Below are 27,456 nucleotides of genomic sequence, written 5' to 3' on the forward strand. Positions count from 1 at the left end.
GGACTCCAGGAAATTTGTTCTACGTAACCAGCACCTCGATATAGTGGGGTGGCATGGGCCATAACTAGCATTCATGTCTAGCAGTACGACAGACGCCACCCACACGAGTCCCATTCGACACCAATTTTCTTGGAGTCTGTGCTACAACCATCTCTTCTCCCTCCTGTTTTCTCAGCCACCGCACGGTGGGCGGGGTGGGGGTTTGCCGATAGTCGGTTTGCTCAACTGTAGTCCCACTTGTAAGTTAAAATGCAACACAGCACGCATTCCCCCTTGAGCGGCGTGCCGGACCAACCATGTGGGGGTGTGACGCGAACACGGCAGGCTTTTCCTTTTGAACTTGTAACTTGTAAAATTTGGTTCTGCTCCATGGCGCGACCGATAGATAGAAATAACGATTTTCCCTAGAGTAATGAGAAGTTTGGTTCTGGCGCGGTTCATGCATGGAGTACGTACGAAAATTATGAAGTTGATGTGAAAGGTAAGATATTTACTAGTAGTACCATATACTACTACATGGATCTGACGGAAAGATAAAGATACATACGAATCCATCAACGACATCCTCACGCCCTAGTGCACCGGGTCACCAACCTACGTGTGAGGAGCAGCGGCATTGGCGGCAAGCTCAACGTGCTTCTGAACAATGCCGTCCAAGGTTGCCCTGCGGTCCAAGAAGGCCAGCGTCCTATCTTCCTCCTCTTCCATGTAGTAGTCCTTGTGGACGATTTGCGCGTAGATGTGGGTGCTATATCGATGATGTCTTGCTGCCCCAGGCGCTGTGCGGCGAGCGCGACCTCGAGGTGGACATTCTACGGCGCGACGGTGGGCAGTCGCAGGGCCACCAGTGCGTCGAAGAGGTTGTCACCATAGAGGCCGTTGAGGGTGGCAGGCATCGCAGAGCCTGGGCGCGTGGGCTAGAGGCGTACGTCAAGGTCGTCCGCGAGCTTCTTGACGACGGTGAACTTGTCGAGGAAGCCGACGAGTACCTCGTCGAACAAGGAGACGAAGCTGTCGTCCAAGCGGCCCCTCGCCCTGGCGGCCTCAAGCACTACCTGGAGACGTTCCTTGGTGCCGGGCCGCAGGCCGGCGTCGTGGACCATCTGGCACAGCCGGCTGATGCTCGCGCTCATCGCCTCCATGGGTCTAGCTTCTAGTCAACTGATCTTGCGATTGGAGTGATCACTCTTGCCCTTGGGTGCGTGGGTGCATAGGATTTCGTAGATTGGACTGGCGGGAGCCTTTATATGAGAAGTGCAGACTGCGTTGAATTCACGTGCGTGTTGGCCATCTACTCCTCGCCCCTCTACTGCACCTGCCTTTGGCTGTATTACAGGTTGGCCAGCCACCCGTTGGGTCCACGTGTCATACACCCAAAGGCAGGTGCAGTAAGTCAATGAAGCTGCGTCCCCCTCCGTGCCGGTGCAGTATAGTCATCTCACCGGACCTCTAGTTGGGGCCAAATGAGAGAACTTTGATGTTTACTGGTTTATTGGTCCCCTTTGCATTTTGCGCCAAGTTTTGACCTTTGATTTAACTAATAAGATGTTAATGCATGTAACCAAAAATGTTGTGTAAGTGGTTAACTCCCTCCTCGTTTCTTATTTCGTGACATATCAACCAATGAGAGATGTGGGCCGTGCATGCTTTCAATGACTTGAGACTACCAAACATCACATGCAGTGGTTAGTTCATTGCATGTAATCCTATTAAGTAGTAGCAAAAAGACATTAAGTTATCTTTCCGATAGGAATAAAACAATACACCATGTATTTATTTATAGAGGGAGTAGTACATTTTTTATGACATGCATTACCAGATATTGCTAGTCAAATACTAAATCCAGATGGACGTGGTAGTACTACTAAATCCAGATGGTGGTGCTAGTACTAGTAGTAGTACTACCAATGTAGTAGCACTGTACTACCCATTGGTCAAATTATTACGTGCTGCTCCTCACAGTGAAGTGACAAGACCCTACGCCGGAGATGACACCTGAGTATAGGCGCCCTGTTCGGCATACCATAGTCAGCCTCACCGTCTGCAGTCACTATCATCATGGCTATAGACCTAGCCTGCTTACAACTAGCCGTGTTCGACATAATTTCCTATGTGTAGATGCCCGTGCATTGCATGGAACACCAAGATTGGGGGGTGGACGGCGCCGGCAGCGGCCATCGCGCCAGATTTTTCCATGGCCTTCTAGATGTGGTGGGGAGGAGATAAGGCTGATTGTGAGAGACAAGGAGTTGTTTGTAAATAGGGAACAAGTGCGGGCATCTTTTTGCAAAACTGGAGAAGTTTGGTTTGTATGCGTTAGATCTAGATCCGACGGCCATTGGTGAAATATGGCAGGCACAACATCATCACCAACTCAGGACCTGTTTGATTCGTAGGATTTTGAAAATGCGGGAATAGGACACGGCAATATTACAAGTTTCAAACTGATATTACAAATGTTGGGAGTAATGCAGCACCTACGAAGAGGGAATTACTAGGAAGTTTACGTAAGAACTTGCGTTACTTTAGGTGGATGCAGCATTATCGTACAAACTAAAATCCACCGCCCTGACAAGTCACTAATGGGCAAATAAGTTTTCGAGTCTCTGGCCACTTGATGTTTCAAAAACAAATTCAGCTTCTGCGGAGACTTTGTCATTTAGGCTTAGACGCTTGCGGTGATCAGCACGCCATTCATTGTTGCGCCGGAGAATCCCAAACCTCATTACCTTGAGCACACTTGCCTCCAAAACAAAGAACCAGGCCAATTTAATCTCTGATGTGCTGCCTCGGTAGTCGATCAAATCAATTTCTGTAAGATGGAGATCAAGGCATTCGATGAGATTGTTATAGTGCAGCACATTTTTCACTTTCGGGTCTTTTTTTATCTGCAAAAGAAGAGAACATATTAGAGCAGCTGGCTGTATAAGATTGTCGTGTCATCAAGAGGTACCAATATCATTCGCTCATACGATAGGGTTGGCTCGCTAGTGATATTTTTTCACTCTCTCTCTATTTCTCTTTCCTCTCATTTACTTAGGAGTACGTGAAGAGCTTAGGCATTTGTTGCCTTCCACTATGTGGCCGATGCCATATTTCGCAAAAGTATGCCACATAATACACATCGATGTCAAATCAAAAGATTTTGGCACCGCTCTCGCGATGTGAGAGAGTTGGCACCGCTGTGCACACAGACCCACATGTATAAACAAATCAATCAAACCAACTACACCATCCTCTCACTCTCCCAAACAAGTGTTTTTTATTGCCTCGGTCCTCTCTCTCTCCCACGCAAGTGTTTTTTCATTGCGTGAGTTAATTTGGCACCGGAGTAAAGTAGGTGATCCAGATTGGGGCACCAGGTGAGCAATGGAGGGGTATCGATGCCAAATGCATCACAAGTGAATTTGGCACGTGTTTTGGCCTACATAGTGGAGGGCCGTTATAGCCCACTTTTGTACTACCTCTTATTTAGTATAATATTTTGACCATAGATTTACGTAAGAAAATGCCAATGCATGTCACTAAAAATTACACCATTTGAAATTATGTTCAAATACGAATCCAACGATATAGTTCTTAGTGACATGCATTAACATTTTGTCAGTTAAATCTATGGTCAAATTTTTATACTACAAAATAGGAAGAGTAAACCAGGACGGAGGTAGTACTTGCTCTTAGGGTAACCATAGAGTTGCTGGAGTAGTCTAAGTTACTTTCCACTATGACTAGCCTAGGCTACTATAGTAGTACAACAAAAAAAGATGCAGGTGATCACGTGAGAAAAAATACTAAAAACATTTCTTTCGGTGCAGTGCGTAGATGCAGTTTTGAACACTACATTTGTCATCGTAATTTGGGAAAATTAGAAAAAATTAAGCTACGTTGTGATTACCGTTTACTAATAGGAAAGAAGTTTCACCTTGATGAGTAGCTTCTCCGTGCACGGAAAGCATGTAAGGAATCCAACAACTTGATCCAGATTGGGGCCGATAAATTTTATTGCCAAGATCTTCACTGTGCGCATAGACTAGGTCAAGCTTGTGGGAATCATTTTCTGGAAGACGGTCGTAAATACATCAAGAAGAAATTTAAAAATGTGAATTTCAAGAAGACGGAGAAGAAGATGAGTGTTGTACCTGAATGATTACGGATCCAATAAAGAGTTCGGAGAATTTGGCAGACGAGTGCACCAACGCTGTCAATTTAGGCGCGTCAATGACCCTGATTTTTGTTGGACCTTCTAGATCCGATACAAGCAATCTCTCAAGGAAAGGCGCATTCTCAATGACCATAACATGGAACAGCTGGAGTGATCTCTTCCCAATTGATGTCTTGTTGCGGGGCCAGCAAGACACATAAATCCATCGGAGATTCGTCGAGGCGATGTGGAGGCTAATTAACCCGTGGATCTGCTCAAGACGAAGGCACTCGAGCGCAGTACAGCTGCGGAGCAGGTGCTCCATAGCCTTCTTCGAGATGACAATGTCGAAGAGGTCGAGCTGCTTGAGTTGAGGGAGAAGAAGGGCGGGCGCGGCATTAATCTGGGGAAGATGGCAAGAGCTGAAGCTGGCACAGCGCAGCGTTGGCGTGAGGCGGAGCGCGGACGGCGGCAGAGAGCGACATCGTCCAGCTTCAAAGCTGAGCTCCTCGAGCTGATCTACGGCGGGGGATAAGAACCACTCGTAGAACTTGGCTTGGACCTTGCAGTTGGTACTGAACATGCAGATGTCAAGGCGTCTGGCTAGCCCAGGGTGCGATGAAAGGATCTTGGAGACTGCGGCCATGCGTTTGCAATCCCCGTCGGAAAGGCAGTTGTCGACAGTGAGGTTGAGGGGGACGCGGCGCCAGAGGGGGCGCCACCGCCGGGAGAGCAGGGCGGTCCGCACGGCAGATTTGGTGGGGAGAAGGCTGATGATGAAGAGCAGCATGTCGTCGGGGAGGCTGCTGATGAAGTCCAGGCTCGCGGGATGCGATTTTGGCTCGAGCCGCCTCTGCTTGTTGGCTGCCTCGCCGTCCACCTCAACCGGCGGCGACGCCGGTGTACACGTGTGCTGGTGTGTGTTGTGTGCTGGGTGTGCGCGAGTGCGTCCTTCTGTGCATGCCGTCGCGCAGTGGTGAATTGTGCGCGAGTGCGTCCTTCACGCGGAAGAAGTGTGTCCTTAATGCGCCCTCAATTTACTAGCGTGCGAGGTGCTACCCCGAGTGGTTTCAACTTTGTTTACTTCACCGCGTGTCAGATGGGCCTCTAGTTTACTTATTTTCACCCACTGCCACATGGGCCAGCACACGAAGATACAGAACACGAGCTGACAAGGCAGCATGTGGACTGGTTGACCGGTCAACTAAACAATATATGGAGCTATACGCTGACACAGTGAGCGTATAATCCGTCGGTATAGAGTGTTCGAGTGAGAGGGGAGGCCCGTGAGAGATAGCAGAGAGAGAGAGAAAGAGCTACTCCCTCCATTCGATAATGTAGTTCCAACATTTTTTTAAAAGTCAAACTTTTGAAACTTTGACCAAGTTTATAAAGAAATTACTTATATCTACAATACCAAAGATAAATGATAGTATGAAGTAAGTACATGTTGTGATGAATCTAATGATCGTTCCAGATGTAAATGTTTTTCTCCACATATACCTGGTCAAACTTTTCTGAGGTTTGACTTTTCAAAACATCCATATGCTTATGGACGTGAGAGAGTCCCTAACTAGAGAGAGAGAGAGAGAGAGTGAAATATAAAGAGTGAGTGAAAAAAGTGTGTGTGTGTGTAGACATGGACAACACTCGATAAAAGTCGAGAAAAAACATGTGTGTCTTATGCAAACATATCACACATGCATCTTCCACAACGGAAGCAAGGTGAGGAGATGGTGTGTAGTTGTTTGCAACCGAGAGAACAAGACCCCTAGCACGTGGCCAAGAGGGGTCTGACAAACAAGGGAGAGAGGTCGAGAGAGACGTACGGAGAAAATGCAGACATGGGGAGGAGAGAGTGTATGTTCGTCATAGAGAGATCCCCTGGAGATCGTGATGGGACTACATGGGTGGGAGATCGAGTGACAAGGTGTGTGCGCGATAGAAGATACCCCGAGAGATATCGAGATAGACGTATGGATGGAAGGAGACAATACGTGTGTTCCTGATGGCTAGTGAGAGATAATCATACTTAGGGGGGAGTGCTTGCGCCTATGATGGAGTGAGGGATTATGGTACTTATTAGGGGGGTGCGTGTCACATAGAGAGATAACAAGGGTGGAGAGTGTTGGATGTGTCTATATGTATTGCGCGAGCGAGACATGTGTATGTGTGAACCAGGGAGATATAAAGTTTGAGAGAGATTGAGCAGCCCCGATAAGGCTGAGTGGTGCGTCAGATAGCTGAGAGGGGGAAAGAGATATTCCATCCGCTCGATAATGCAGTGCATGTAAAAATTTTAGAAGTCAAACTTTGGAAACTTTGATCAGGTTTACGCAAATGTTATTTATATCTACAATACCAAAGATACATCATACGAAACTACATCTCATGGTGAATCTAATGGTATATGTTTGCCATTCTAGATGTAATTGTTTGTGATAGAGAGATCCCCTCGAGATCGTGAGGGGACTATATGGGTGGGAGATCGAGGGAGGTGCGTGCGCGATAGAAAGATGCCCCGAGAGAAATCGAGATAGACCATGCACATGTTTGTGATGGAGACTAAGATTAGCTAGTCATATACATATAGGGGGGACTGCGTGTGCCTACAATTGAGTGAGAGACCATCATACTTGGCTAGCTAGGCATGAGATTGTGTGTGTGTGCGTGTGAGATGGAGAGAGAACGAGGGAGAGAGATAGAGTTTTAGATGGGCCTATCGAGTGCGAGTGAGATATGCATGTGTATGTGTGACCCAGGTAGATGGAGAGTTTGAGAGAGGGGGGGAAGAGCTCCGAGACGACAGAGTGGTGCATGAGAGAGTTACGGGCAACGAGCCAAGGAATTTGTGTGCGTACAATGAGTGCACCCAAGATATCTAGCTTGGACTAGAGAATCATACATAGTGTGCTAGAGAGACCTATAGATGGAGTATATATGCATGCGAACTAGAAAGACCCCCCCCCCCACACACACACAAAGAGAGAGAGATGGAGAGAAAGCGAGAGGGACCAACAAGGTTTGTGTGTTGGATGTGTGCGACAGAATTGAAGATTGTCGGCGAGAGAGAGAGAGAGAGAGAGAGAGAGAGAGAGAGAGGGAGAGAGAGAGCAGGAGTCCGGGAGAGGGGGATGTCGCGTTTTATGCATCAAAGACTGATATAAACCATGTTTTGATATAAACTTGCATTCAAATATTTAAATTGGAGAACATGTTGTCTGCAATCCACACATAAACAGATATATGCGTATATCAAACAAGTTCATTAATTTGACTTTCAACATGTTCATGGAGTACTATAATACTGTACAACATGCTACTCGATTGAGGTGTTAATTTTGGATTTAGTTCACTATTTTGACCTGGTGAACGAGCTATTTCATTGAATCGAGATATTTCATTTTGGGTTTGATTCCCGTTTTTGAGTGGGTCAACTATTTGTCATATAGTAAATCGCTAGCAACAAGCATGTAAAAACACATTACTCCCGAGCATCATCTCTCCATCTAAAAAAGAAGTGGCAAGCTAATATTTCAAAATTTGATTCGAATCGACTTGGTAAGGTAGACGTGGATGCTCGTTCTCCCAAATTTTGAACGAACCATTAAACATCCTCTGCTCGGTGGAATTCGCCCGAGCAAATAAATGGGAGACTTGAAATTACCGTCCTATGTGGGACACACATCAATTGGCCCGTTGTACATCGAGGGTAGGTTCGTAACTTCATCCAAGCGCGCCTTCTCCTCGGCCAATTTGACATGTGCCGAATAATTCATAAACCATGGTCGGCAAAACACGCTCTCCTCGCCCGAAATAGCTCGCGCCCACTATTTCAAAACACGCTCTCCTCGCCCGAAATCGCTCGCGCCCACTATATTTCAAAACACGCCCTCCTCGCCCGAAATCGCTCCCGCCCACTATTTGGGGAGAAGCAAAGTTACTCTACTATCCCCGACCCTTAGTACACAGACCCAAGCCGAGAAGCCTAAAGGCAGGGGTAGAACTGTAACTCCCCCTCACATTTCAGACAAATGCGTCTGTAAAACATGGTTCCACTCCCCTCCCAATTCCCCCCCATTCATACATCGTGGGCGCCAAATCACCTTCTCCCCGGAAGCTCCCTTCTCCCGAGCCGCGAAACCTCAGCCCCTCCTCCATGGCGCCCCCACTGCACCAATTTCACAGCCGCCCTCCTCCCTAATGCCGGAGACGCTGTCCATTTGCCGTCGTGCACTGGGCCGTGTGCCTCTTACTCCGTGCTGCTGGAGCTGCCTCGACGACGACCGCGTGAACCGTACCAGAGCCGATTCACCCCCGCTGTTGTTCACAGCGCCTGAGCGGCTCCAACTTCGGATCCGTCCAGAGTCCCGGTGCTGGTTCCCCGTAGCCGTCGACCGTCGTGACATCGTTGTTTCCCTGCCGCCGGTCCCCACCGCAACCGCGCCGGCCTCACCGACTCGGCAGCTGGACCTGCCTACTTCACCATGCCGCAAGATAGGTTGCACCCTCATCTCAAATCACTTTATTTAGGCATCGTTTGTCTGAATTTTTATTCTGGGCCAATCGATTCCCAATGGGAAGCAGCACCCCTCGAGGCGGCGGAGCTCCTAGGCTACCGGTTGGCTGGTGTCTAACGTAAGGGTGCGGGGCCGCAAGTTTGCCGCGGAAGCAGCGCTTAGATGGCTATCTTAGAGTTGCGTGGGTTGAAGATACTGCCGCCGCCGGATCTGGATGACGGGGAGTCTTTGTGGATTGGCCCGGGGGCGGCGCAACCACGGCAGTGCGGTGGGGCTGGGAGCAGGGTTTTGGCCGGGGCCACGGACGGCGAAGCAGGTTGCTCTGCCGTTGGTCGTTGTCTCTTCGGGGAAGATTCCTAACAGTGTCAGCCAGGAGGCACAAGACGGCCATCAAGCCATCGGCGTAGATCGGACAGTACCAAAATAAAATAAAATCGTGTGACCCCAATTTAGTCTTCAGTCAATAGACATGTGACCACTCTCGTACCTTGTTGTTGATCTCTTAGTGTATTTCTTCAGATCAAAGAGATGTGTCGTTCTTAACATTATGCGTTATCTGCATCTTCAGCCACACCATCTTCCGACTCACCGCAGCTGCTCCAACAAGGGAAGCATACACCAGAAGGGAGCTATAGTCCCCACTCAACAGTTCCCTGCATCGAATGCGCGTGCCCGACATGGACAGCCACAACAACTGCAGGGCCATCGACAAGTCGGCACATGATGCTCACTCCTATGGATGGCGGCCAGATAGGTTGTACCCTCATCTTACTTGTGTGCAACATTTAGGGCTTTGTTATTCATCTAAGCATGGAAAATAGATTATCACATTTCACTGTATATTCATGCTGATCTCTTACAGGTCTTGTTCAGGGGTTAACGTTGTTCCATAGTTCAGCTAAGATACTTGTTCTTTAGGTAACATTGTTCCATAGTTATCATCCATCAGCCAATGCTATCCCACAGGCTGGTGATTATAGTATTATACCACTTCTAGTATTACCTATGTTGTTCTTTAATACTTTTGTGTGCCATCTAGTTAATCTCGAGTACAAACGATACATATTTTGTAGTTTCATCTGTGTTCTCCCTTTAGTTTTGAGGCCTATTGCTGCTAGTTAACCCCAGTCCTACTATTTATGTCGTCTCCTACAGGCACTCATTACATAAATCTAACTACTAGTTGTCTTCCATGCATGTCAGATATAATTGCACACACTGATATATCCACAAGAACCTCACGGAGCAATGTAAAGGCCAATAAACTTGATGTCAATGATACCCAATATGATGGAACATGTAAAGGCAGTTCTTCAGAAGACTTGCAGAAAGATGTTGAATCCTCTTCACCCCACAAGGTCCTTGCTCTAACTTGGCCCGTGATATGGGTACAACAAGCATATAATGTCCTCGAGTGTATCTACTCTGCTGCAATGCCATGTGCTTAGCATGCTGATCATGCATGTAAATATGTCATGCCTTCCTGTTTTTCAGTACCTATTCCATTCATGATAACATGTTTTCAAATTCAAGTACTGTCATTCTACTCTATCGCAATGCCATCTGCTTAATTTGGACATCATGCTTCTGAATATCTTATGCATTGTTATTCATCAGTATGTACTTCATTTGTCTACCATACCATGTTTTTTACATTGAAGTGTTGTTCTAGTGCTCTGTTGCAATGCCATCTTAGTTTCCCAATCATACACGTGTATGTTGCCTTAGTTTTTTCTGTACGTATTCCGCTAGCATACAGTTTTACATTCAACTAGTGTTTTTTTACTGTGTTGTCCTGTCGTATCCCTAGATCTTACGCCATACTCCCTCCGTCCGGATTACATGTTGCCGAAATGGATAAAAAAGGATGTATCTAAAACTGAAATATGCCTAGACCCATCCATTTTTTCCGGATGGAGGGAATACATGTCAATATGTCATGCCTTTCTATTCTTCAGTACCTATTCCATCTCTCTGCTATAGCATGTTTTATAATTGAAGCACCATTCTTATATACAAGGCATGCAAGGGGAAGACGACTATGTTAGAATCTGCAGGGTTACAAACCAGGTCTTTGCAAAAGATCCAAATGCCAGGAGATAATAAACCAACTCCAGTTTTTATAGATACTGCTCCACCACAGAAAAACCCAACTCCTACTGATAATAAGCAGATTCCAGTGGCCAGAACTAGTCCGCTCTAGTCCAGCAAAAGAATGTCAACTCCATTCTAAGAAGCGTGTGCGTATCCTCGCATCATGAAATTTCATAGCATTCTGATCATATATTCTACATGTTTCTTACCCATCTCTCTTTTAGAAAATAAGGTTAAATGATAGAAGACTTCCTTCATTGGGATTGTATTCGAGGAAAATATCTTGCAGGAATTCTTTGTGCTCCAATGCTGATGTAAGTACCTGTTGTATATCACTATATTTTTACATCAGCATGTATTTTGTTAATCGGCGTGAATCCAACCTTTATCTGATCTAAAATTAGTTGTAGCAAAATGTTAAAGGCACCAATGTTGATTTTTGTAAAGAAAACTGCCTGGTAGTTTTGCATACTGAGCTGCATGAGTGTACTATCTCATATCATGCACATTACTGAATTGTAGTGCTGCTCTAGTTGCCCATTCATTCATTGTGTCAATGTTGCTTTCGTATTACCTTACCTGGCTGATGATAGCTGTGCCAGATTGTCTTAATTTGGTGTTGGCTAGTTGCCCAAACGTTCGTTGTGCCAATGTTGCTTTCCTATTATCTGACTTGACCAATGATAGCAATGCTAGTGTCTTAATTTGGTGCAAGCTGCTGAAGATAAGAAGACAAACTCTGAAAACAGCAAGGCAACCACATTGTTTCTTTCCAATAAATCTAGGCCAGGTAATATGGCAATAACTCATGATTAATCTGTTTGGTTCACCTCCTAATTTATGTTATGATGCAGTGGTCGAGACACTCTCCACCATCAATAATACAAGCCTGCCAAAATCTCCATCTGAATCTGTTCAGTATCCTCTGTCTCGAATGCAACGGAAAAAATGTATGTTTGTGAACCAATTAATGGCTGAAGGAATGATGGAAATGGTGGAGGAATCAGAGGTGCAGAGTCGTGCGACACAACAACTGATCAATGTTTTCAGAGACGGTGTAGCAATGTTTTCAGATTGATGCGAGTGCAAATAAATGAACAGAACCTAACGATCTACAACGTCACAATCTGCAACCTCAGCACGGGCTCGAACTGACGATGGGCTGCAATGATGTCAAATCTTTAACAGGTCGTTGACGGGCCGAATTGGCACATCTCGTATGGGCCGTGGGCTTAAATGGACCTGACACAAGTAGGCCTTATATGTGCCGGCCTGCTAATTTTTACTGGGCCGGCCTTTTTCACCGGAATGGGCCACTGTTGGGCCATGCCACGTGTTGACCTATCATAGGCGCCTCCTGTCCAATGAGTGGATGACATCTGTCCCAACGGTGAGCCGACACGTGTTTCCTCCAGCCAATGATGATTTTACACGTGGAAAATCCCCATTGGTCGGGGCTGTTAACGGGTTATCGGATCCAAAACCGGACCCGATAGCTTAACGGCGTTCCGTTACGGTGGATGCCACGTGTCAGTCACCCTTGATGAAAGCACTTCTGTGACGCGCGATTTATCGTCATGGAAGTGGACACTTCCGTGATGATAATTTTGGTAATGTCATGCAACACTTCTACGACAGCACAGGTATGACTATCTTGATTCTGTCATAAAATCGTCATGGATGTACATGCATGACAAAAAACGCGACCTACTGTGACAAACACGTATCATCACGGAAGTGTATTTTTTGTAGTGTTGGTGGCAGTGATTGAAGAACTCTGTCAATAACACTATCATCCAGAAGATTAACTCCCAACTGAGTCAAGTGGTTATGATACCCAGACATTCTGAGTATGTGTTCACTGACAAAACTATTCTCCTCCATCTTGCAGCTATAGAACTTGTTGGAGACTTCATATCTCTCAACTCGGGCATTTGCTTGAAATATTAACTTCAACTCCTGGAACATCTCATATGGTCCTTGACGTTCAAAACGTCTTTGAAGTCCCGATTCTAAGCCGTAGATCATGGCACACTGAACTATAGAGTAGTCATCAGATTGCGTCTGCCAGACGTTCAAAGCGTCTACATTAGCCGGAGGGGGCTTGTCACCTAGCGGTGTACCAAGGACACAATCCTTCTCTGCAGCAATGAGGATAATCCTCAAGTTACGGACCCAGTCCGTGTAGTTGCTACCATCATCTTTCAACTTAGCTTTCTCTAGGAACGCATTAAAATTCAAGGGAACGGTAGCACGGGCCATTGATCTACAACATAGATATGCAAAAACTATCAAGACTAAGTTCATGATAAATTAAGTTCAATTAATCATATTACTTAAGAACTCTCACTTAGATAGACATCCCTCGAGTCATCTAAATGATCACGAGATCCAAATCAACTAAACCATGTCCGATCATCACGTGAGATGGAGTAGTTTTCAATGGTGAACATCTCTATGTTGATCATATCTACTATATGATTCACGCTCGACCTTTCAGTCTCCAGTGTTCCGAGGCCATGTCTGTACAAGCTAGGCTCGTCAAGTTTAACTCGAGTATTCCACATGTGCAAAACTATCTTGCACCCGTTGTATGTGAACGTAGAGCTTATCACACTCGATCATCACATGGTGTCTCGGCATGACAAACTGTCGCAACGGTGCATACTCAGGGAGAACACTTATACCTTGAAAATTTTAGTGAGGGGTCATCTTATAATGCTACCACCGTACTAAGCAAAATAAGATGCATAAAAGATAAACATCACATGCAATCAAAATAGGTGACATGATATGGCCATCATCACCTTGTGCCTTTGATCTCCATCTCCAAAGCATCATCATGATTTCCATCGTCACCGGGTAGACACCTTGATGTCCATCGTAGCGTCGTTGTCATCTCGCCAATTATTGCTTCTACAACTATCGCTAACGCCTAGTGATAAAGTAAAGCAATTACATGGCGATTGCATTTCATACAATAAAGCGACAACCGTAAGGCTCCTGCCAGTTGCTGATAACTTTTACAAAACATTATCATCTCATACAACAACGTATATCACATCATGTCTTGACCATATCACATCACAACATGCCCTGCAAAAACAAGTTAGACGTCCTCTACTTTGTTGTTGCAAGTTTTACGTGGCTGCTACGGGCTTCTAGTAAGAACCGTTCTTACCTACGCATCAAAACCACAACGGTGTTTCGTCAAGTTTGCTGTTTGAACCTTCAACAAGGACCGGCCATAGTCAAATTCGATTCAACTAAAGTTGGAGAAACAAACATCCGCCAGCCACCTTTATGCAAAACTAGTTGCATGTTTGTCGGTGGAACCGGTCTCATGAACGTGGTCATGTAAGGTTGGTCCGGGCCGCTTCATCCAACAATACCGCCGAATCAAAATAAGACATTGGTGGTAAGCAATATGACTATTACCGCCCACAACTCTTTGTGTCCTACTCGTGCATATCATCTACGCATAGACCTGGCTCGGATGCCACTGTTGGGGAACGTAGCATGCAATTTAAAAAATTTCCTACGCTCACGCAAGATCTATCTAGGAGAGGCATATCAATGAGAGGGGGAGAATATGTCCATGTACCCTCGTAGACTGAAAGCAGGAGCGTTTGTTTAACGTGGTTGATGTAGTCAAACATCTTCTCGTTCCGACTGATCAAGTACCGAACGTATGGCACCTCCGAGTTCTGCTCACGTTCAGCGCGATGACGTCCCTTGAGCTCTTGATCCAGCAGAGTGTCAAGGAAGTAGACGAGTGCCGTCAGCATGATGGCGTGGTGATGGTGATGGTGATATGATCCTCGGAGGGCTTCGCCTAAGCACTACGAGAATATGACCGGAGCGTAAACTGTGGAGGGGGGCGCCGCACACGGCTTGGAACAATTGATGTGTGTTCTAGGCGCCCCCTCCCCACGTATATAAAGGAGGGAGGGGGAGGAGGCCAGCCCTAGGCGCGCCCAAGTAGGAGGAATCCTACTTGGGCTCCTAGTCCAATTCGGCCCCCTTTCCTTTTACCGGAGTGGGAAAGGGGGAAAGAGAGAGAGAGAGAGAGGGGGGGGGGAGAAGGAAAGAGGGGCGCCGCCCCCTCTCATAGTCCTATTCGGCCTCCTTCCCTATGGGGGGCGCGCCACCCCTTTGTGGGCTGGTGTGCCTCCCTCCTATGGCCCATATGGCCCATATCTTCCCCCGGGAGGTTCCGGTAACCCCCCGGTACTCCGATATGTACCGGATACACTTCGAAACACTTCCGGTGTCCGAATACTATCATCCAATATATCAATCTTTACCTCTCGACCATTTCAAGACTCCTCGGCGTGTCTGTGATCTCATCCGGGACTCCGAACAACATTCGATCACCAAATCAGATAACTCATATAATACAAATTGTCATTGAACGTTAAGCGTGCGGACCCTACGGGTTCGGGAACTATGTAGACATGACCGAGATACCTCTCTGGTCAATAACCAATAGCGGAACTTGGATGCTCATATTGGCTCCCACATATTCTACAAAGATCTTTATCGGTCGAACCATAATGACAACATACGTTATACCCTTTGTTATCGGTATGTTACTTGCCCGAGATTCGATCGTCGGTATCTCCATACCTAGTTCAATCTTGTTATCGAAAAGTCTCTTTACTTGTTCCATAATGCATCATCCCGCAACTAACTCATTAGTCACATTGCTTGCAAGGCTTATTATGATGTGCATTACCGAGAGGGCCCAGAGATACCTCTCCGATACTCGGAGTGACAAATCCTAATCTCGATCTATGCCAACCAAACAAACACCTTCGGAGATACCTATAGAGCATCTTTATAATCACCCAGTTACGTTGTGACATTTGATAGCACACAAGGTATTCCTCCGGTATCCGGGAGTTGCATAATCTCATAGTCAAAGGAATATGTATAAGTCATGAAGAAAGCAATAGCAATAAAACTTAAAGATCATTATGCTAAGCTAACGGATGGGTCTTGTCCATCACATCATTCTCCTAATGATGTGATCCCGTTCATCAAACGACAACACATGTCTATGGTTAGGAAACTTAACCATCTTTGATTAACGAGCTAGTCTAGTAGAGGCTTACTAGGGACACTGTGTTTTGTCTATGTATCCACACATGTATCAAGTTTCCGGTTAATAAAATTCTAGCATGAATAATAAAAATTTATCATGATATAAGGAAATATAAATAACAACTTTATTATTGCCTCTAGGGCATATTTCCTTCAGACCTAAGGTTTATCAATCTTTGGGAGGCGTAGGATGAAGATGGTCTCCTTCAAACAACCCTGCAACCAAATAACAAAGAGTCTGTTGTGTCCCCAACACACCCAATACAATGGTAAATTGTATAGGTGCACTAGTTCGGCGAAGAGATGGTGATACAAGTGTAATATGGATAGTAGATATAGGTTTTTGTAATCTAAAAATATAAAAACGGCAAGGTAACTAGTAACAAAAGTGAGCAAAAACGGTATTGCAATGCTTGAAAACAAGGCCTAGGGTTCATACTTTCACTAGTGCAAGTTCTCTCAACAATGATAACATAATTAAATCATATAATAATCCCTCAACATGCAACAAAGAATCACTCCAAAGTTTCTATCGGAGAACGTAGGACGAAACGTGCATCAACCCCTATGCATAGATTACCCCACTGTCACCTCGGGAATCCGCGAGTTGAGTGCCAAAACATAAATCAAGTGAATCAATAGAACATCCCATTGTCACCACAGATATCCCATCGCAAGAAATACATCAAGTGTTCTCAAATCCAATACTCAATCCAACATAACGAAACCTCAAAGAGCAAGACTCAATTCATCACAAGAAGGTAGAGGGGGAGAAACGCCATATGATTCAACTATAGTAACAAAGCTCGTGGTACATCAAGATCGTGCTAAAGCAAGAACACGAGAGAGAGAGAGAGAGAGAGAGAGATCAAACACATAGCTACTGATACATACCCTTAGCCCCGAGGGTGAACTACTCCCTCCTCGTCATGGAGAGCGCCGGATGATGAAGATGGCCACCGGTGATGGTTTCCCCCTCCGGTAGGGTGCCGGAACGGGATCCCGATTGGTTTTTCGTGGCTACAGAGGCTTGCGGCGGCGGAACTCCCGGTCTAGGTTTATTTCTGGAGGTTTTGGGATTTATAGGAGGTGTTGGCGTCGGGGACAAGTCAAGGGGGCCCATGAGGCGATGACAAGGCAGGGGGCGCGCCCTCCACCCTTGTGGTTGCCTCGGGACTCCTCTCCGATATCTTTTCATTCTAGTATTTTTTATATTTTCCAAAAATGTTCTTCATAAGTTTTCAGCTCGTTCCGAGAACTTTTATTTCTGCACCAAAAAACGACACCACGGTAGTTCTGCTGAAAACAACGTCAGTCCGGGTTAGTTCTAATCAAATCATACCAAAATCATATAAAATTGTTGTAAACATGGCATGAATACTTCATAAATTATATATACATTGGAGACGTATCACGGCTGCTCAATCTTGCCCGGAACAGCTGGATCCGTCCCCAACGTGGCACCAATTGAAGCTTCCACCCGGATCCATGGCGACGGTGGCTGCAGCCTACTGGCAGAAAAAATTGTGGCCTTCACGCTCGAATCTTGGTGGAGAATATGCGGGCAAGGACTGCCAAAGCTATCCACAGCTCGGGATGGCCAGAGGAAGCAAGAATCGCCGGAGATTTGGGGTGGGGGTGGAGGCGGTACGACAGGCGGGCGCAGAAAGTTCCCTCCCACCAAGACTCTCAGGGGATAGGGGAAACCGCAATGGAGGAGAGAAAAAACACAATATTTGACGGTCGAGGGCGATTTTTACAGGTCGCCCTACAAAAATTACCAGCTGGCCAAATATACGGTACCTGTTCTGGCTGGTTTTTCAGTCCGGTGCCGTATATCGGCTGTTATTTTATGGGCCGGGCGATTATAGCGGCTCTTCTAGAGATGCTCTAAGACTTATTAGGCCGTGTACAATACTAGGTGCTTGGGAGGTGCTTAAAAAAATAAAACGGGTACTGAAGCACTAGTGTCTATTTCTACAGGAAATACGCCTAATTAAGCGTTTACACTGTACAAATAAGGACCGGTGCTTAAGAAAAACTTGGTTTATTTCTCCAAGCACCTCTACTAAATACTTTGCATTATACCAGGCCTTTGATCACTACTTTAGTGATCTTAGAAGTCTTATTTCTTTTATAGAGAGAGTATAAACTAAGCCTAATTTCCAATTCCATATGTATTACTTTGACATAGTAGAGCTCGTTATCGACCGAATCAGAACGCTTGCGAGCTCAGAGCTTGATCATGTAGGTCATTGTCATCTTCAATGGAGACGATGAGATGGGCGAGAAGGGTGTAGTGCCATTGTTGGAGATTGGGATGCGACATCAGCAACTATTCATGCAACTCGTGGTGGATATGGGGGGAGATTAGTGTGAGATCTCACATTAGATGAGATCAATAAGATTGATTTTTTTGAAAAAAGATGTACATGTTCAAACATTCTCAAAAAAATGTAGACACACATCAATGATTGATGTTCAACCTCAAAAAATTTCAGCTCCTAATTTGACCTACATTACTATAAACCAAAAAGACAAAATTGGACTTGAATAGTGTCAAAGTGGCTCTCCAGCGACTCCGGAGGCCGCCGCTGCCGCACTTCTAGAGGCCTCCACCACCGCTACTCTCCCTCGCCGTCGCCAGAGGAGGCCGTCGGGCTAAGACCCGCGGCGGACGGCGGCGATGAGGACATGCGCCTATTCTCCTTCGTGCGTCCAACCCCCGCATCAGATCCAAGGTCCTCAAGGCGCCATGGACGGTGGCCTTCGAGTCCTCGATCCATTGATCTACCAACGACTTGGCCACTATCTGCGTCCATCCGGGGATGCATGTGTCTGCTGCATGCCATGTTTGGATCGCCTAAGCTTCCCTGCCAGATCCCAGCCTCCCGGCCGCCCCCAAAAGGATCTGACGTGGGTGATGCAGCCAAGCGGCTGTTGGGTAACGTAGCAATAATTCAAAATTTTCCTACGTGTCACCAAGATCAATCTAGGAGATGCTAGCAACGAGAGAGAGGGAGTGCATCTTCATACCCTTGAAGATCGCTAAGCGGAAGCGTTACAAGAACGCGGTTGATGGAGTCGTACTCGCGGCGATTCAAATCGCGGAAGATCCGATCTAGCGCCGAACGGACGGCGCCTCCGCGTTCAACACACGTACAGCCCGGTGAAGTCTCCTCCTTCTTGATCCAGCAAGGGGAGAGGAGAAGTTGAGGGAGAACTCCAGCAGCACGACGGCGTGGTGGCGATGGAGCTCGTGGTTCTCCGGCAGAGCTTCGCTAAGCACTACGGAGGAGGAGGAGGAGTTGGAGGAGGAGAGGGCTGCGCCAGGAAAGGGGTGCGGCTGCCCTCTCTCTCCCTCACTATATATAGGGGAAAGGGGGTGGAGGAGGCGCCCTAGGGTTCCCTAGGGGAGGGGCGGCGGCCACAGGGGAAACCCTAGATGGGTTTGGGCGCCCCCACCCCTGGGAAACTTGCCCCCCAAGCCGGGAGGGGTGGCTGCCCTAGGGGAGGCGCCCCACCTCTCCACGTTACGTGAGAGGGGTTGGGAGGGGCGCACAGCCCCTTAGTGGGCTGGTGTGCCCCCTCCCCTTGGCCCATAAGGCCCCCCAACGCTTGCCGGGGCCTCCGAAACACCTTTCGGTCACGCTGGTCATCACCCGGTACTCCCAGAACAATTCCGGACTCCAATACCCTTCGTCCAATATATCGATCTTCACCTTCGGACCATTCCGGAGTTCCTCGTCACATCCGGGATCTCATCCGGGACTCCGAACAACCTTCGGTAACCACATACTATTTCCCATAACAACTCTAGCGTCACCGAACCTTAAGTGTGTAGACCCTACGGGTTCGGGAACCATGCAGACATGACCGAGACACCTCTCCGGCCAATAACCAATAGCGGGATCTGGATACCCATATTGGCTCCCACATGTTCCACGATGATCTCATCGGATGAACCACGATGTCGGGGATTCAATCAATCCCGTATTCAATTCCCTTTGTCCATCGGTATGTTACTTGCCCGAGATTCGATCGTCGGTATCCCCATACCTCGTTCAATCTCGTTACCGGCAAGTCTCTTTACTCGTTCTGTAACGCATGATCCCGTGACTAACTCCTTAGTCATATTGAGCTCATTATGATGATGCACTACCGAGTGGGCCTAGAGATACCTCTCCGTCATACGGAGTGACAAATCCCAGTCTCGATTCGTGCCAACCCAACAGACACTTTCGGAGATACATGTAGTGCACCTTTATAGCCACCCAGTTACGTTGTGACGTTTGATACACCCAAAGCACTCCTACGGTATCCGGGAGTTGCACAATCTCATGGTCCAAGGAAACGATACTTGACATTAGAAAAGCTCTAGCAAACAAACTACACGATCTTGTGCTATGCTTAGGATTGGGTCTTGTCCATCACATCATTCTCCTAATGATGTGATCCCGTTATCAATGACATCCAATGTCCATGGTCAGGAAACCATAACCATCTATTGATCAACGAGCTAGTCAACTAGAGGCTTACTAGGGACATGTTGTGGTCTATGTATTCACACATGTATTACGGTTTCCAGTTAATACAATTATAGCATGAACAATAGACAATTATCATGAACAAGGAAATACAATAATAACCATTTTATTATTGCCTCTAGGGCATATTTCCAACAGCGGGCGGGGTGGTGACCAGTCTGGTCTACGGCGGCGGCCCTGATGTGGAATTGTGGTGCCACCGAAAGGTCTTCGCGAGGGCTTCTCTCTCCAGATCCGGTGGTTGTCTTGGTGGTGAGATGCAACCTATGAACGACGGCTTGACGCAGAGGATATGGTTGTGCAGCAGCGACGACCCAACGCGTGTAGCTGCTTGGATGGCGGAAAAGTGGTGGCGACAGCACATGATTGACTTCGATGATGGTGCCTTATTGAGTACCAAGTCTCGACCTCCGTGGTGAAAACCTTGGTCTGACCCGAGTTGGTCATACCTGGCAATGGTGATGTTTCTGCGTTGTTACCTTGATGAAGGCATTGCTCGGATACGCTCGGACTAGTTCTTCAGGGTGAAAATCTAGATTCTGGCCTTTGGTGGCTGGATCCGGTGACGGTGACGCTTGAGTGTCACTCCCTTCCTGAAGGCGTTGCTGTTGAAGAATCTCTTTGTCCTTGTGGTGTCATGAGATGTTTGGTGCGGATACGGTCACTGTTGTAGTTTGTCGATCACGGATTTGATAGTTTCGGGGTTTTTCTTTTTCCTCGCCTAGGCATAGCTTTGGTCTTATATGACTTTGCTATTTGCCGGTGTTTTTTGTGTGTGTGCGTTGGTATTGGCTGCGTGCATCCTAGATATGCAGAAAGCCGGGTGTGTACTCATTTTGTTTATATCTACTTGATGCTTCATTTTGAGTCAATAAAATCCACCCTTTCTCGAAAAAGAATAAGCTGCCACTATTCACATTCCAATTTTTTTCCTGAATCTCCAAATGTGCACCGAGTTTTTTTTTTTCGATGAATGTACACCGAGTTTTGATCTGATTTTTTCGGAGTTGTAAACATACCGCACATGGATGTTGTCAAATAATTTTAGATTTTTTTAAATGTATAAAGTATGAATTTTGGGGGTTGATCTCATATAAGTCTCCCCGTGGATATGGCCGCCATGGACGCCCGTAGCTGCTCTCCTGAGCCGCCGTTACCCGTAACGACTTCCCGGGGATTTAGGAACGAGGATGTGGGAGCGACATCGACCGTCCACGGAAGCAAGATCGACGGCCTCCCGGACATCCGAGCAAGACCACAGATGGAGAACGTGCCCGAAGGAACTGGTCCAGCAGCGGGGGAATTCCATCCGAACAAGCCCATTTCACACGTTCCCTGGAGCGCCGCGATTCACGGCCGGCCGCCGCCCGCCGACCGCCGCGAGGCAAGAAAAGGAAAGAATTTCCCCGGAAGAGATGGTGTACGCGCCGCCGCCCGACGGCATGGGCCTGGAAATCGACCTCGACCTGGACCCGGAGGACCTCCACCCGACGGTGCCCCTGAAGAAGGTCCCCGCGGGGGACCTCTTCGAGGCGGCGCGGGCCGGCGACTGCGACCGCCTCGCGCTCCTCCTCGAGGCCGGCGCCAACGTCAACGCGCGCGACCGCTGGGACTCCGTCGCGCTCTACTACGCCTGCCTCGCCGGCCACGCCGACGCCGCGCGGATGCTGCTCGAGGCCGGGGCCGTCTGCGCCGAGCGCACCTTCGACGGCGACCGCTGCCACTACGCGGCGCTCAACCTCGACCTCCGGAGGCTCCTCAAGTCGTTCGAGGCGCGGCCGCCCCCGCTCGCGCCGCTGCCCGCCGCGCTGCGGACCACCTTCCTCGCGTGCCCCGCCAACCGCGCCGCCTACCTCGAGATGTTGCTCCAGGAGGGCGCCACCGCCGAAGCCGCTGCGCTAGCTGAGGCCGAAGGTCAGCAACTTCTTGGCTTGCTTGCCGCCTGGATTGCAAATGCAACTGGAGTTGTGGATGCCAATCGGATTGGATGTTATATGCAAGGATTGACAATACTAGATGGTTGGATTTGGGGGCGAAAAGAACAGTTGATTTCTGTAGTTACTGTGATTACCAATCAGACCACTATTGCATATATAATACTAGTGATCTAAACGCTCTTATATTAGTTTACAGAGGGAGTATATTGTATGTCACTGGAAAGATTGCACATTTGAAATGCACCGTAGGTAACCAATTCATCTAGTTATATACCAATTCAGTACGAATATATGTCTGTCTGAATTATTTGAGCCAGCACAATGTGCACTGTATTTCTCAAGAACAACAGTGGTTCAGTGAAAATGTAAAGATATTGTTGAGATATGTTCCTTTGATTTTCTTTTCTGTAGTATAAAAATTTCTTATTCTGTGTAAGTGGTTAGGTGAAAATAACAGCTTTATATTTTCACTTATTTTGTGGAAGATTATACAACTGATAAGTTTTGTGTTAACAATTTTTGTGCAGGATTTGGGCCAACAGATGGTGCATCAACTGGCAGTCTGTTCCCCCCAGATATTACATTTTACGTGGATGGAAAACCTATTGAAGCTCATCGGATCATCCTTTGTGCTCGATCGCCCTTCTTTGAACATAAATTCGAGACAGACTGGAAAAACAGGAAGGAAGTGAGATTTTCTAATAAAAAATTATCATTTGGTGCCTTGTACAACCTTATCCATTTCTTCTATGCCGATAGACTCGAGGCTCCAGTAGATGAAATGGAAAGTTTGTCACGCACTTGCAAAGTTTGCAAGTGTGAGGAGTTGCGTAAGTTAGTTGATAAAGAAATTCTGCATCTTAGGTTTGCACTGTATAAGTCAACAAGTAAGTTGGGTTTGGAAAATTCACAGAGTCCGAGACGGTTCATTTTACTCGGGCAGTCATTGCCACGAGAAGATCGTCTTCCATCGGCATTGCGGCGTGTTCTTCAGAAATGTCTAGCTAATTCAAGAGAAGAAGAGTTCAAAAAAACTCTAGCAAATGAGATCTGCAGAAACTGGAAGGATGATGATCTTGCTGATCTCACTGTAAAAGTAGATGATACAGTCTTTCGTTGCCATCAGGTGATTTTGGCCTCAAGGTCAGAGTATTTTAAAACCAGACTATCTCGAACAGTGGATTTTCTTGAAGGTAACAATCGAGTGCATGCATCTCTGGGTCTCCCATTTCTTGAGGAGCATGACCTGAGTACGGAAGCATTTGAAAAGATGCTTGAATACATGTAAGATCCCTTTGCACTTTTTCTTGCTTAACCATTATTGTTATTGTTACTGCTCTTGTCTGGTTTATTCCCTGCTTGTGTTAATTTTAGGTATACTGACAATCTGGAGCATATGCATCCAACCCAGGTAAGATATACTACAAAACATGGTTAAGTTACCTATTCTTACAAAATACTGAAGTCGCTTCAGTTTGTTGCGAAACTAAACTGAAGTAAACCTATCCCAGGCTGAAGAACTATTTGATGTCGCATCGAGATACCTGCTGTTTCCCCTTAGGCGTGCTGTAGCTGATTTACTGTTACCAAATCTGGAACATGTTTCACCTGCAGAGCTGTGCCATTGGTTGATCTTGTCAGACATGTATGTGCTCGTCATGCTTGATATCTTCTGTCACCGTATTATCTGATTTGTAGCTGAGGCCAATATTTTCTCCAAATGCAGTTATGGCGTTATGAAAATAAGGGAGTACTGCCTGGATATCATTGCCTACAATTTCGAGATGTTTGCGGACATAAGAGAGTTCAGGGCTTTGCTCTTGACACTCCCACCGCCATCTGCAAATGACGCACTACGAACGACTCGTCCCAGCCAGCCCGGGGCTGCAGGGCACACTGACCAAGGCAATATTCTCGATGACTTGCGTGAGAAATGGTTGGAAGCGGAGGCTGCTGAGCTAGACGAGAGAGATCAGAGCGCAGCGCTGTTTGACCAGCGACTGGAGATGCTCATGCTTGTTGCGGAGCGGGAAGCCTGTGATGATGACAATGCTGCCCTCCACTGAGGGCTGGAACTCTATACCTTTCTTGTGTAGCTCTTCCTTTTGTAGTCTTTGCTGGAAGGGACTGATGTAGTGTTTCTGAATTACATGTCTCCCCTTTGTTTTACAATGGATGCTTCTTACACTGGAATGAAACCTTTTTGGAGCTTCAGCATGTTTCTGACTTGTTGCACAGTATCTCAATGGTAGTACGTAGCTGATTTATTGTTTTAGCAAACGTAATGGCCGATGTTTAAAACAAACAGTGTTTTTTTTGCTTAAGTGATACCATCTGGCGATAGATGTTTAAAACAAACAGTGTTTTTTTTTTTTTGCTTAAGTGATACCATCTGGCGATACGGGCCATCATACGGTGATGCTCTGTTACAAGATTACTTTTGTATGGAACTTGAAACACCAGTTTTTCTATCAGATCTGATGGCTCGTCTTGATGAATCGTTGTCCTTAAGCAGAGAAGTTTACTGTTTTTTGTTATTAATCTATGTATGTAAGCCAGTTGGGAAACCTGAAAAAACCATGTGCCCTACTTGCATCAAATATCGACAAGGACCTCTTTGAATTGTAGGGATTTCAAAGCCCCAGGGAAAGGCGTAAAAATGTGTGTGCATTCTTATGAGCCCACTTCTAGAGAAAATCTTGCATGAGCTTAAAACTCGTCTTATTTTACTTTGAGGATGAATTTTGATGTAGGGTGGAAACCTAGGGACTGATTTTTCACGATTTGAAGGGGGATTCCCGAAGAACACGATGAACACACAAGGAAAAACACGAGGGGAAACGAGAGGAAACACTCAAATCAACGAGAAACGATCACATATGTGCTAGATCCACATACACACGAAGAGATACTCGATCCAAATCCAACAAAGGACGATACAAACGGTAGCTAGTTCATCCCAATCCGTGAGGAGTTGAGGTCTTGAATCCACGAGGGGATCTTCCCTAGACGGGGTCTTGAATTCACTTGGGGGATCTTCTCCTAGGAGGCCTTGGTCTCCAATAGAGTAGGTGTACAAGTGGATGAGCAAAGCTCTATCTCTAATGAGCTCTAATCTTTGCTAACCCTAAAAAGAGGGGGGTGATGGTCTATTTATAGTCTAGGGACGAATGGGTAAGAAAGGGAGAGGTTACATGGCTCTCTGGCCGGTTGGCACGCGCAGGTGCCGGACGTCTGGGCGTAGGGCCAGATGTCCGGGCGTTCGAGGGGGTCCGGTCTCTGTTCGGTCCTGGACTCCTCACGCCGGATTTCCGGGGCGATGCCGAACGTCCGGCCTTTCACCAGGTGCCGGATGTCCGGGGGTCAGCCGGATATCCGGCCGCTATAGAGTCGCCTGGCGTCCGTTCTTCTCTGGACTTCTTCGGGTTGGTGGCGGCGAATGTCCGGGCTCCTGTCGGATGTCCGGCCACTTTAGCTCCGTGGAGACTCCACTTGAGGCCCTTGTCGCTCCGCTTCCGTGTGGACTTGTACTATGCTTCGAGCATCTCTATGGTCGTCTCCTCGGATCCTGAGCACACGCAGTGTCTTTGCATTAGGTAGTAACCATGTTTCGCATGAATGGAAAGGGGAAGCATTTAGGAGCGGGTTCACCTTGTGTCCAATGGTGTATGCTTGAGGTCTCGTCGTATGTCCACTTAGGGCTCGGGAGTAGTTGTAGTGTACATGGGGATGACCGTAGGATGCTCCGCATCATCTCCTCCCCCTCCCCCCCCCTCGGCAAAGATCCGACCTCAGATTGTAAACCTCATCACCATGGAAACGGTTGTCATGGACGAACTTGTAGTTGGATGGAGTTGAAGACATGGAACAATCCAAGTAGTCCAGGGCGTCTCCGGAGTGGTATACATGCAAAAAGAGCAAACACAAACGACACCCGGAAATAAAATGGTTAGTGCACACATAGTGTCCATCAAGTAAGCATGAAGTTCGTCCGATAATAATGTTCTTGACAAGGCACAAGATGCTTATCCAAATGATGTAAAATGACATGTAAAGCATTCATGTTGTCAAATTCATTTGTTGTATGCACAAAGGTGTTGTAAATGTGATTAATGCGACCATTGTGCAAAGTGATGTCATAATGGGATGGTGTATCAAAAGCATGAACATGATAATTGGTGCTCAATGTGATTATGTTATCATGCAATTGATGGTAGGCAATGTGATCATTATGTATGAATATGCCATCAAGGAAGATCACAACAAATTTGCTAAGAAAGTGCACAAGCTCATACATCATGGATGACATGAGAATAGAAGATGCAACAAGGCAATCATAATGCAAGTCAGTCCATGCATAAGGTGCGAATGTGTTGTGGATATTGTTGTACCATGGCTCGATGTCGTGGCATAAGTGGTGGTCCGGTGGTGCTTCCAAAGTAGGCGCATCCACTAAGTTCAAGCACTCCTCAACTTCAAGGTACATAGGGTCCAACTCAAATGTCGGTCCTCCGTCCAATATATGTATCATGTAGACAAGAAGAAGGAGACAACAATGAAAGTATGGCCCATCCAATATGCCTATGTGAAGATGGCTCAAAAGGAAAGAGTTCACCTTCACGAGTTTGTCGAAAATGTTGGTGTCGCGCATCGTGTACGCCTTCACATACCCAATATGTCTCATGATGGACCTACCTAATGAATCCCTCAAATTGAAAGAACATGACAAACACTCGGAAAAACAAATGAGGTTAGCAAAAATGTAGCAGCTATCATTCGTGTGGTGAAATACCCAACAAGTGTCCTCATCATTCTTATCATAATAAGGTACAAGGGAATGTGGCATGGTATGGAAGCATATGATGCGAGTACAACCAAAGACAATGATCTCAATCAAAGAAGCATGCCTCGCAAATAAGATGTCTAAGTCTCCAAGATCAATAAGCATAGCATGGTTGCACTCACTACACGTGAATGAGAGATGCAACTATTGGAGACAAGTGACAATGAGCAAGATAAATCAAGTGAGAGGCATGAACATATATGTCATCAACCCAATGAAATGAGAAAGAATGGATCATGAGTGATGCAACATAAGAATTAATCGTATG

General features: G+C 46.7%; 1 protein-coding gene across 2 annotated transcripts; it reads left to right on the top strand.

Annotated features, from left to right (window-relative positions):
* Positions 1-21,583: 21,583 nt before the first annotated feature.
* LOC123166109 (BTB/POZ domain-containing protein At2g04740) lies at positions 21,584-24,559 on the top strand. 2 transcript variants are annotated; one of them, XM_044583872.1, is made up of 5 exons: positions 21,584-22,322; positions 22,873-23,629; positions 23,720-23,756; positions 23,857-23,990; positions 24,072-24,559. In XM_044583872.1, exons 1-5 carry the CDS (start codon positions 21,599-21,601, stop codon positions 24,409-24,411), a joined length of 1,992 nt encoding a protein of 663 aa, XP_044439807.1. In that variant the 5' UTR covers positions 21,584-21,598; the 3' UTR covers positions 24,412-24,559. The 2 variants fall into 2 exon arrangements, with proteins under 2 accessions (XP_044439807.1, XP_044439808.1); XM_044583873.1 differs by having other exon boundaries at positions 23,857-23,906.
* The last annotated feature ends 2,897 nt before the right edge of the window (positions 24,560-27,456 follow it).

The sequence above is a fragment of the Triticum aestivum genome, chromosome 7D (genome assembly GCF_018294505.1).
Source record: "Triticum aestivum cultivar Chinese Spring chromosome 7D, IWGSC CS RefSeq v2.1, whole genome shotgun sequence".
Lineage (NCBI taxonomy): Eukaryota > Viridiplantae > Streptophyta > Magnoliopsida > Poales > Poaceae > Triticum > Triticum aestivum.

Bases quoted from the DNA above. Each gene is read 5' to 3' on its own strand.
- LOC123166109 (XM_044583872.1), top strand. From the start codon at position 21,599: ATGTGGGAGCGACATCGACCGTCCACGGAAGCAAGATCGACGGCCTCC. The intron at 23,630-23,719 runs GTAAGATCCCTT...TGTTAATTTTAG, and splicing joins GAAAAGATGCTTGAATACAT to GTATACTGACAATCTGGAGC. The intron at 23,757-23,856 runs GTAAGATATACT...AACCTATCCCAG, and splicing joins AGCATATGCATCCAACCCAG to GCTGAAGAACTATTTGATGT.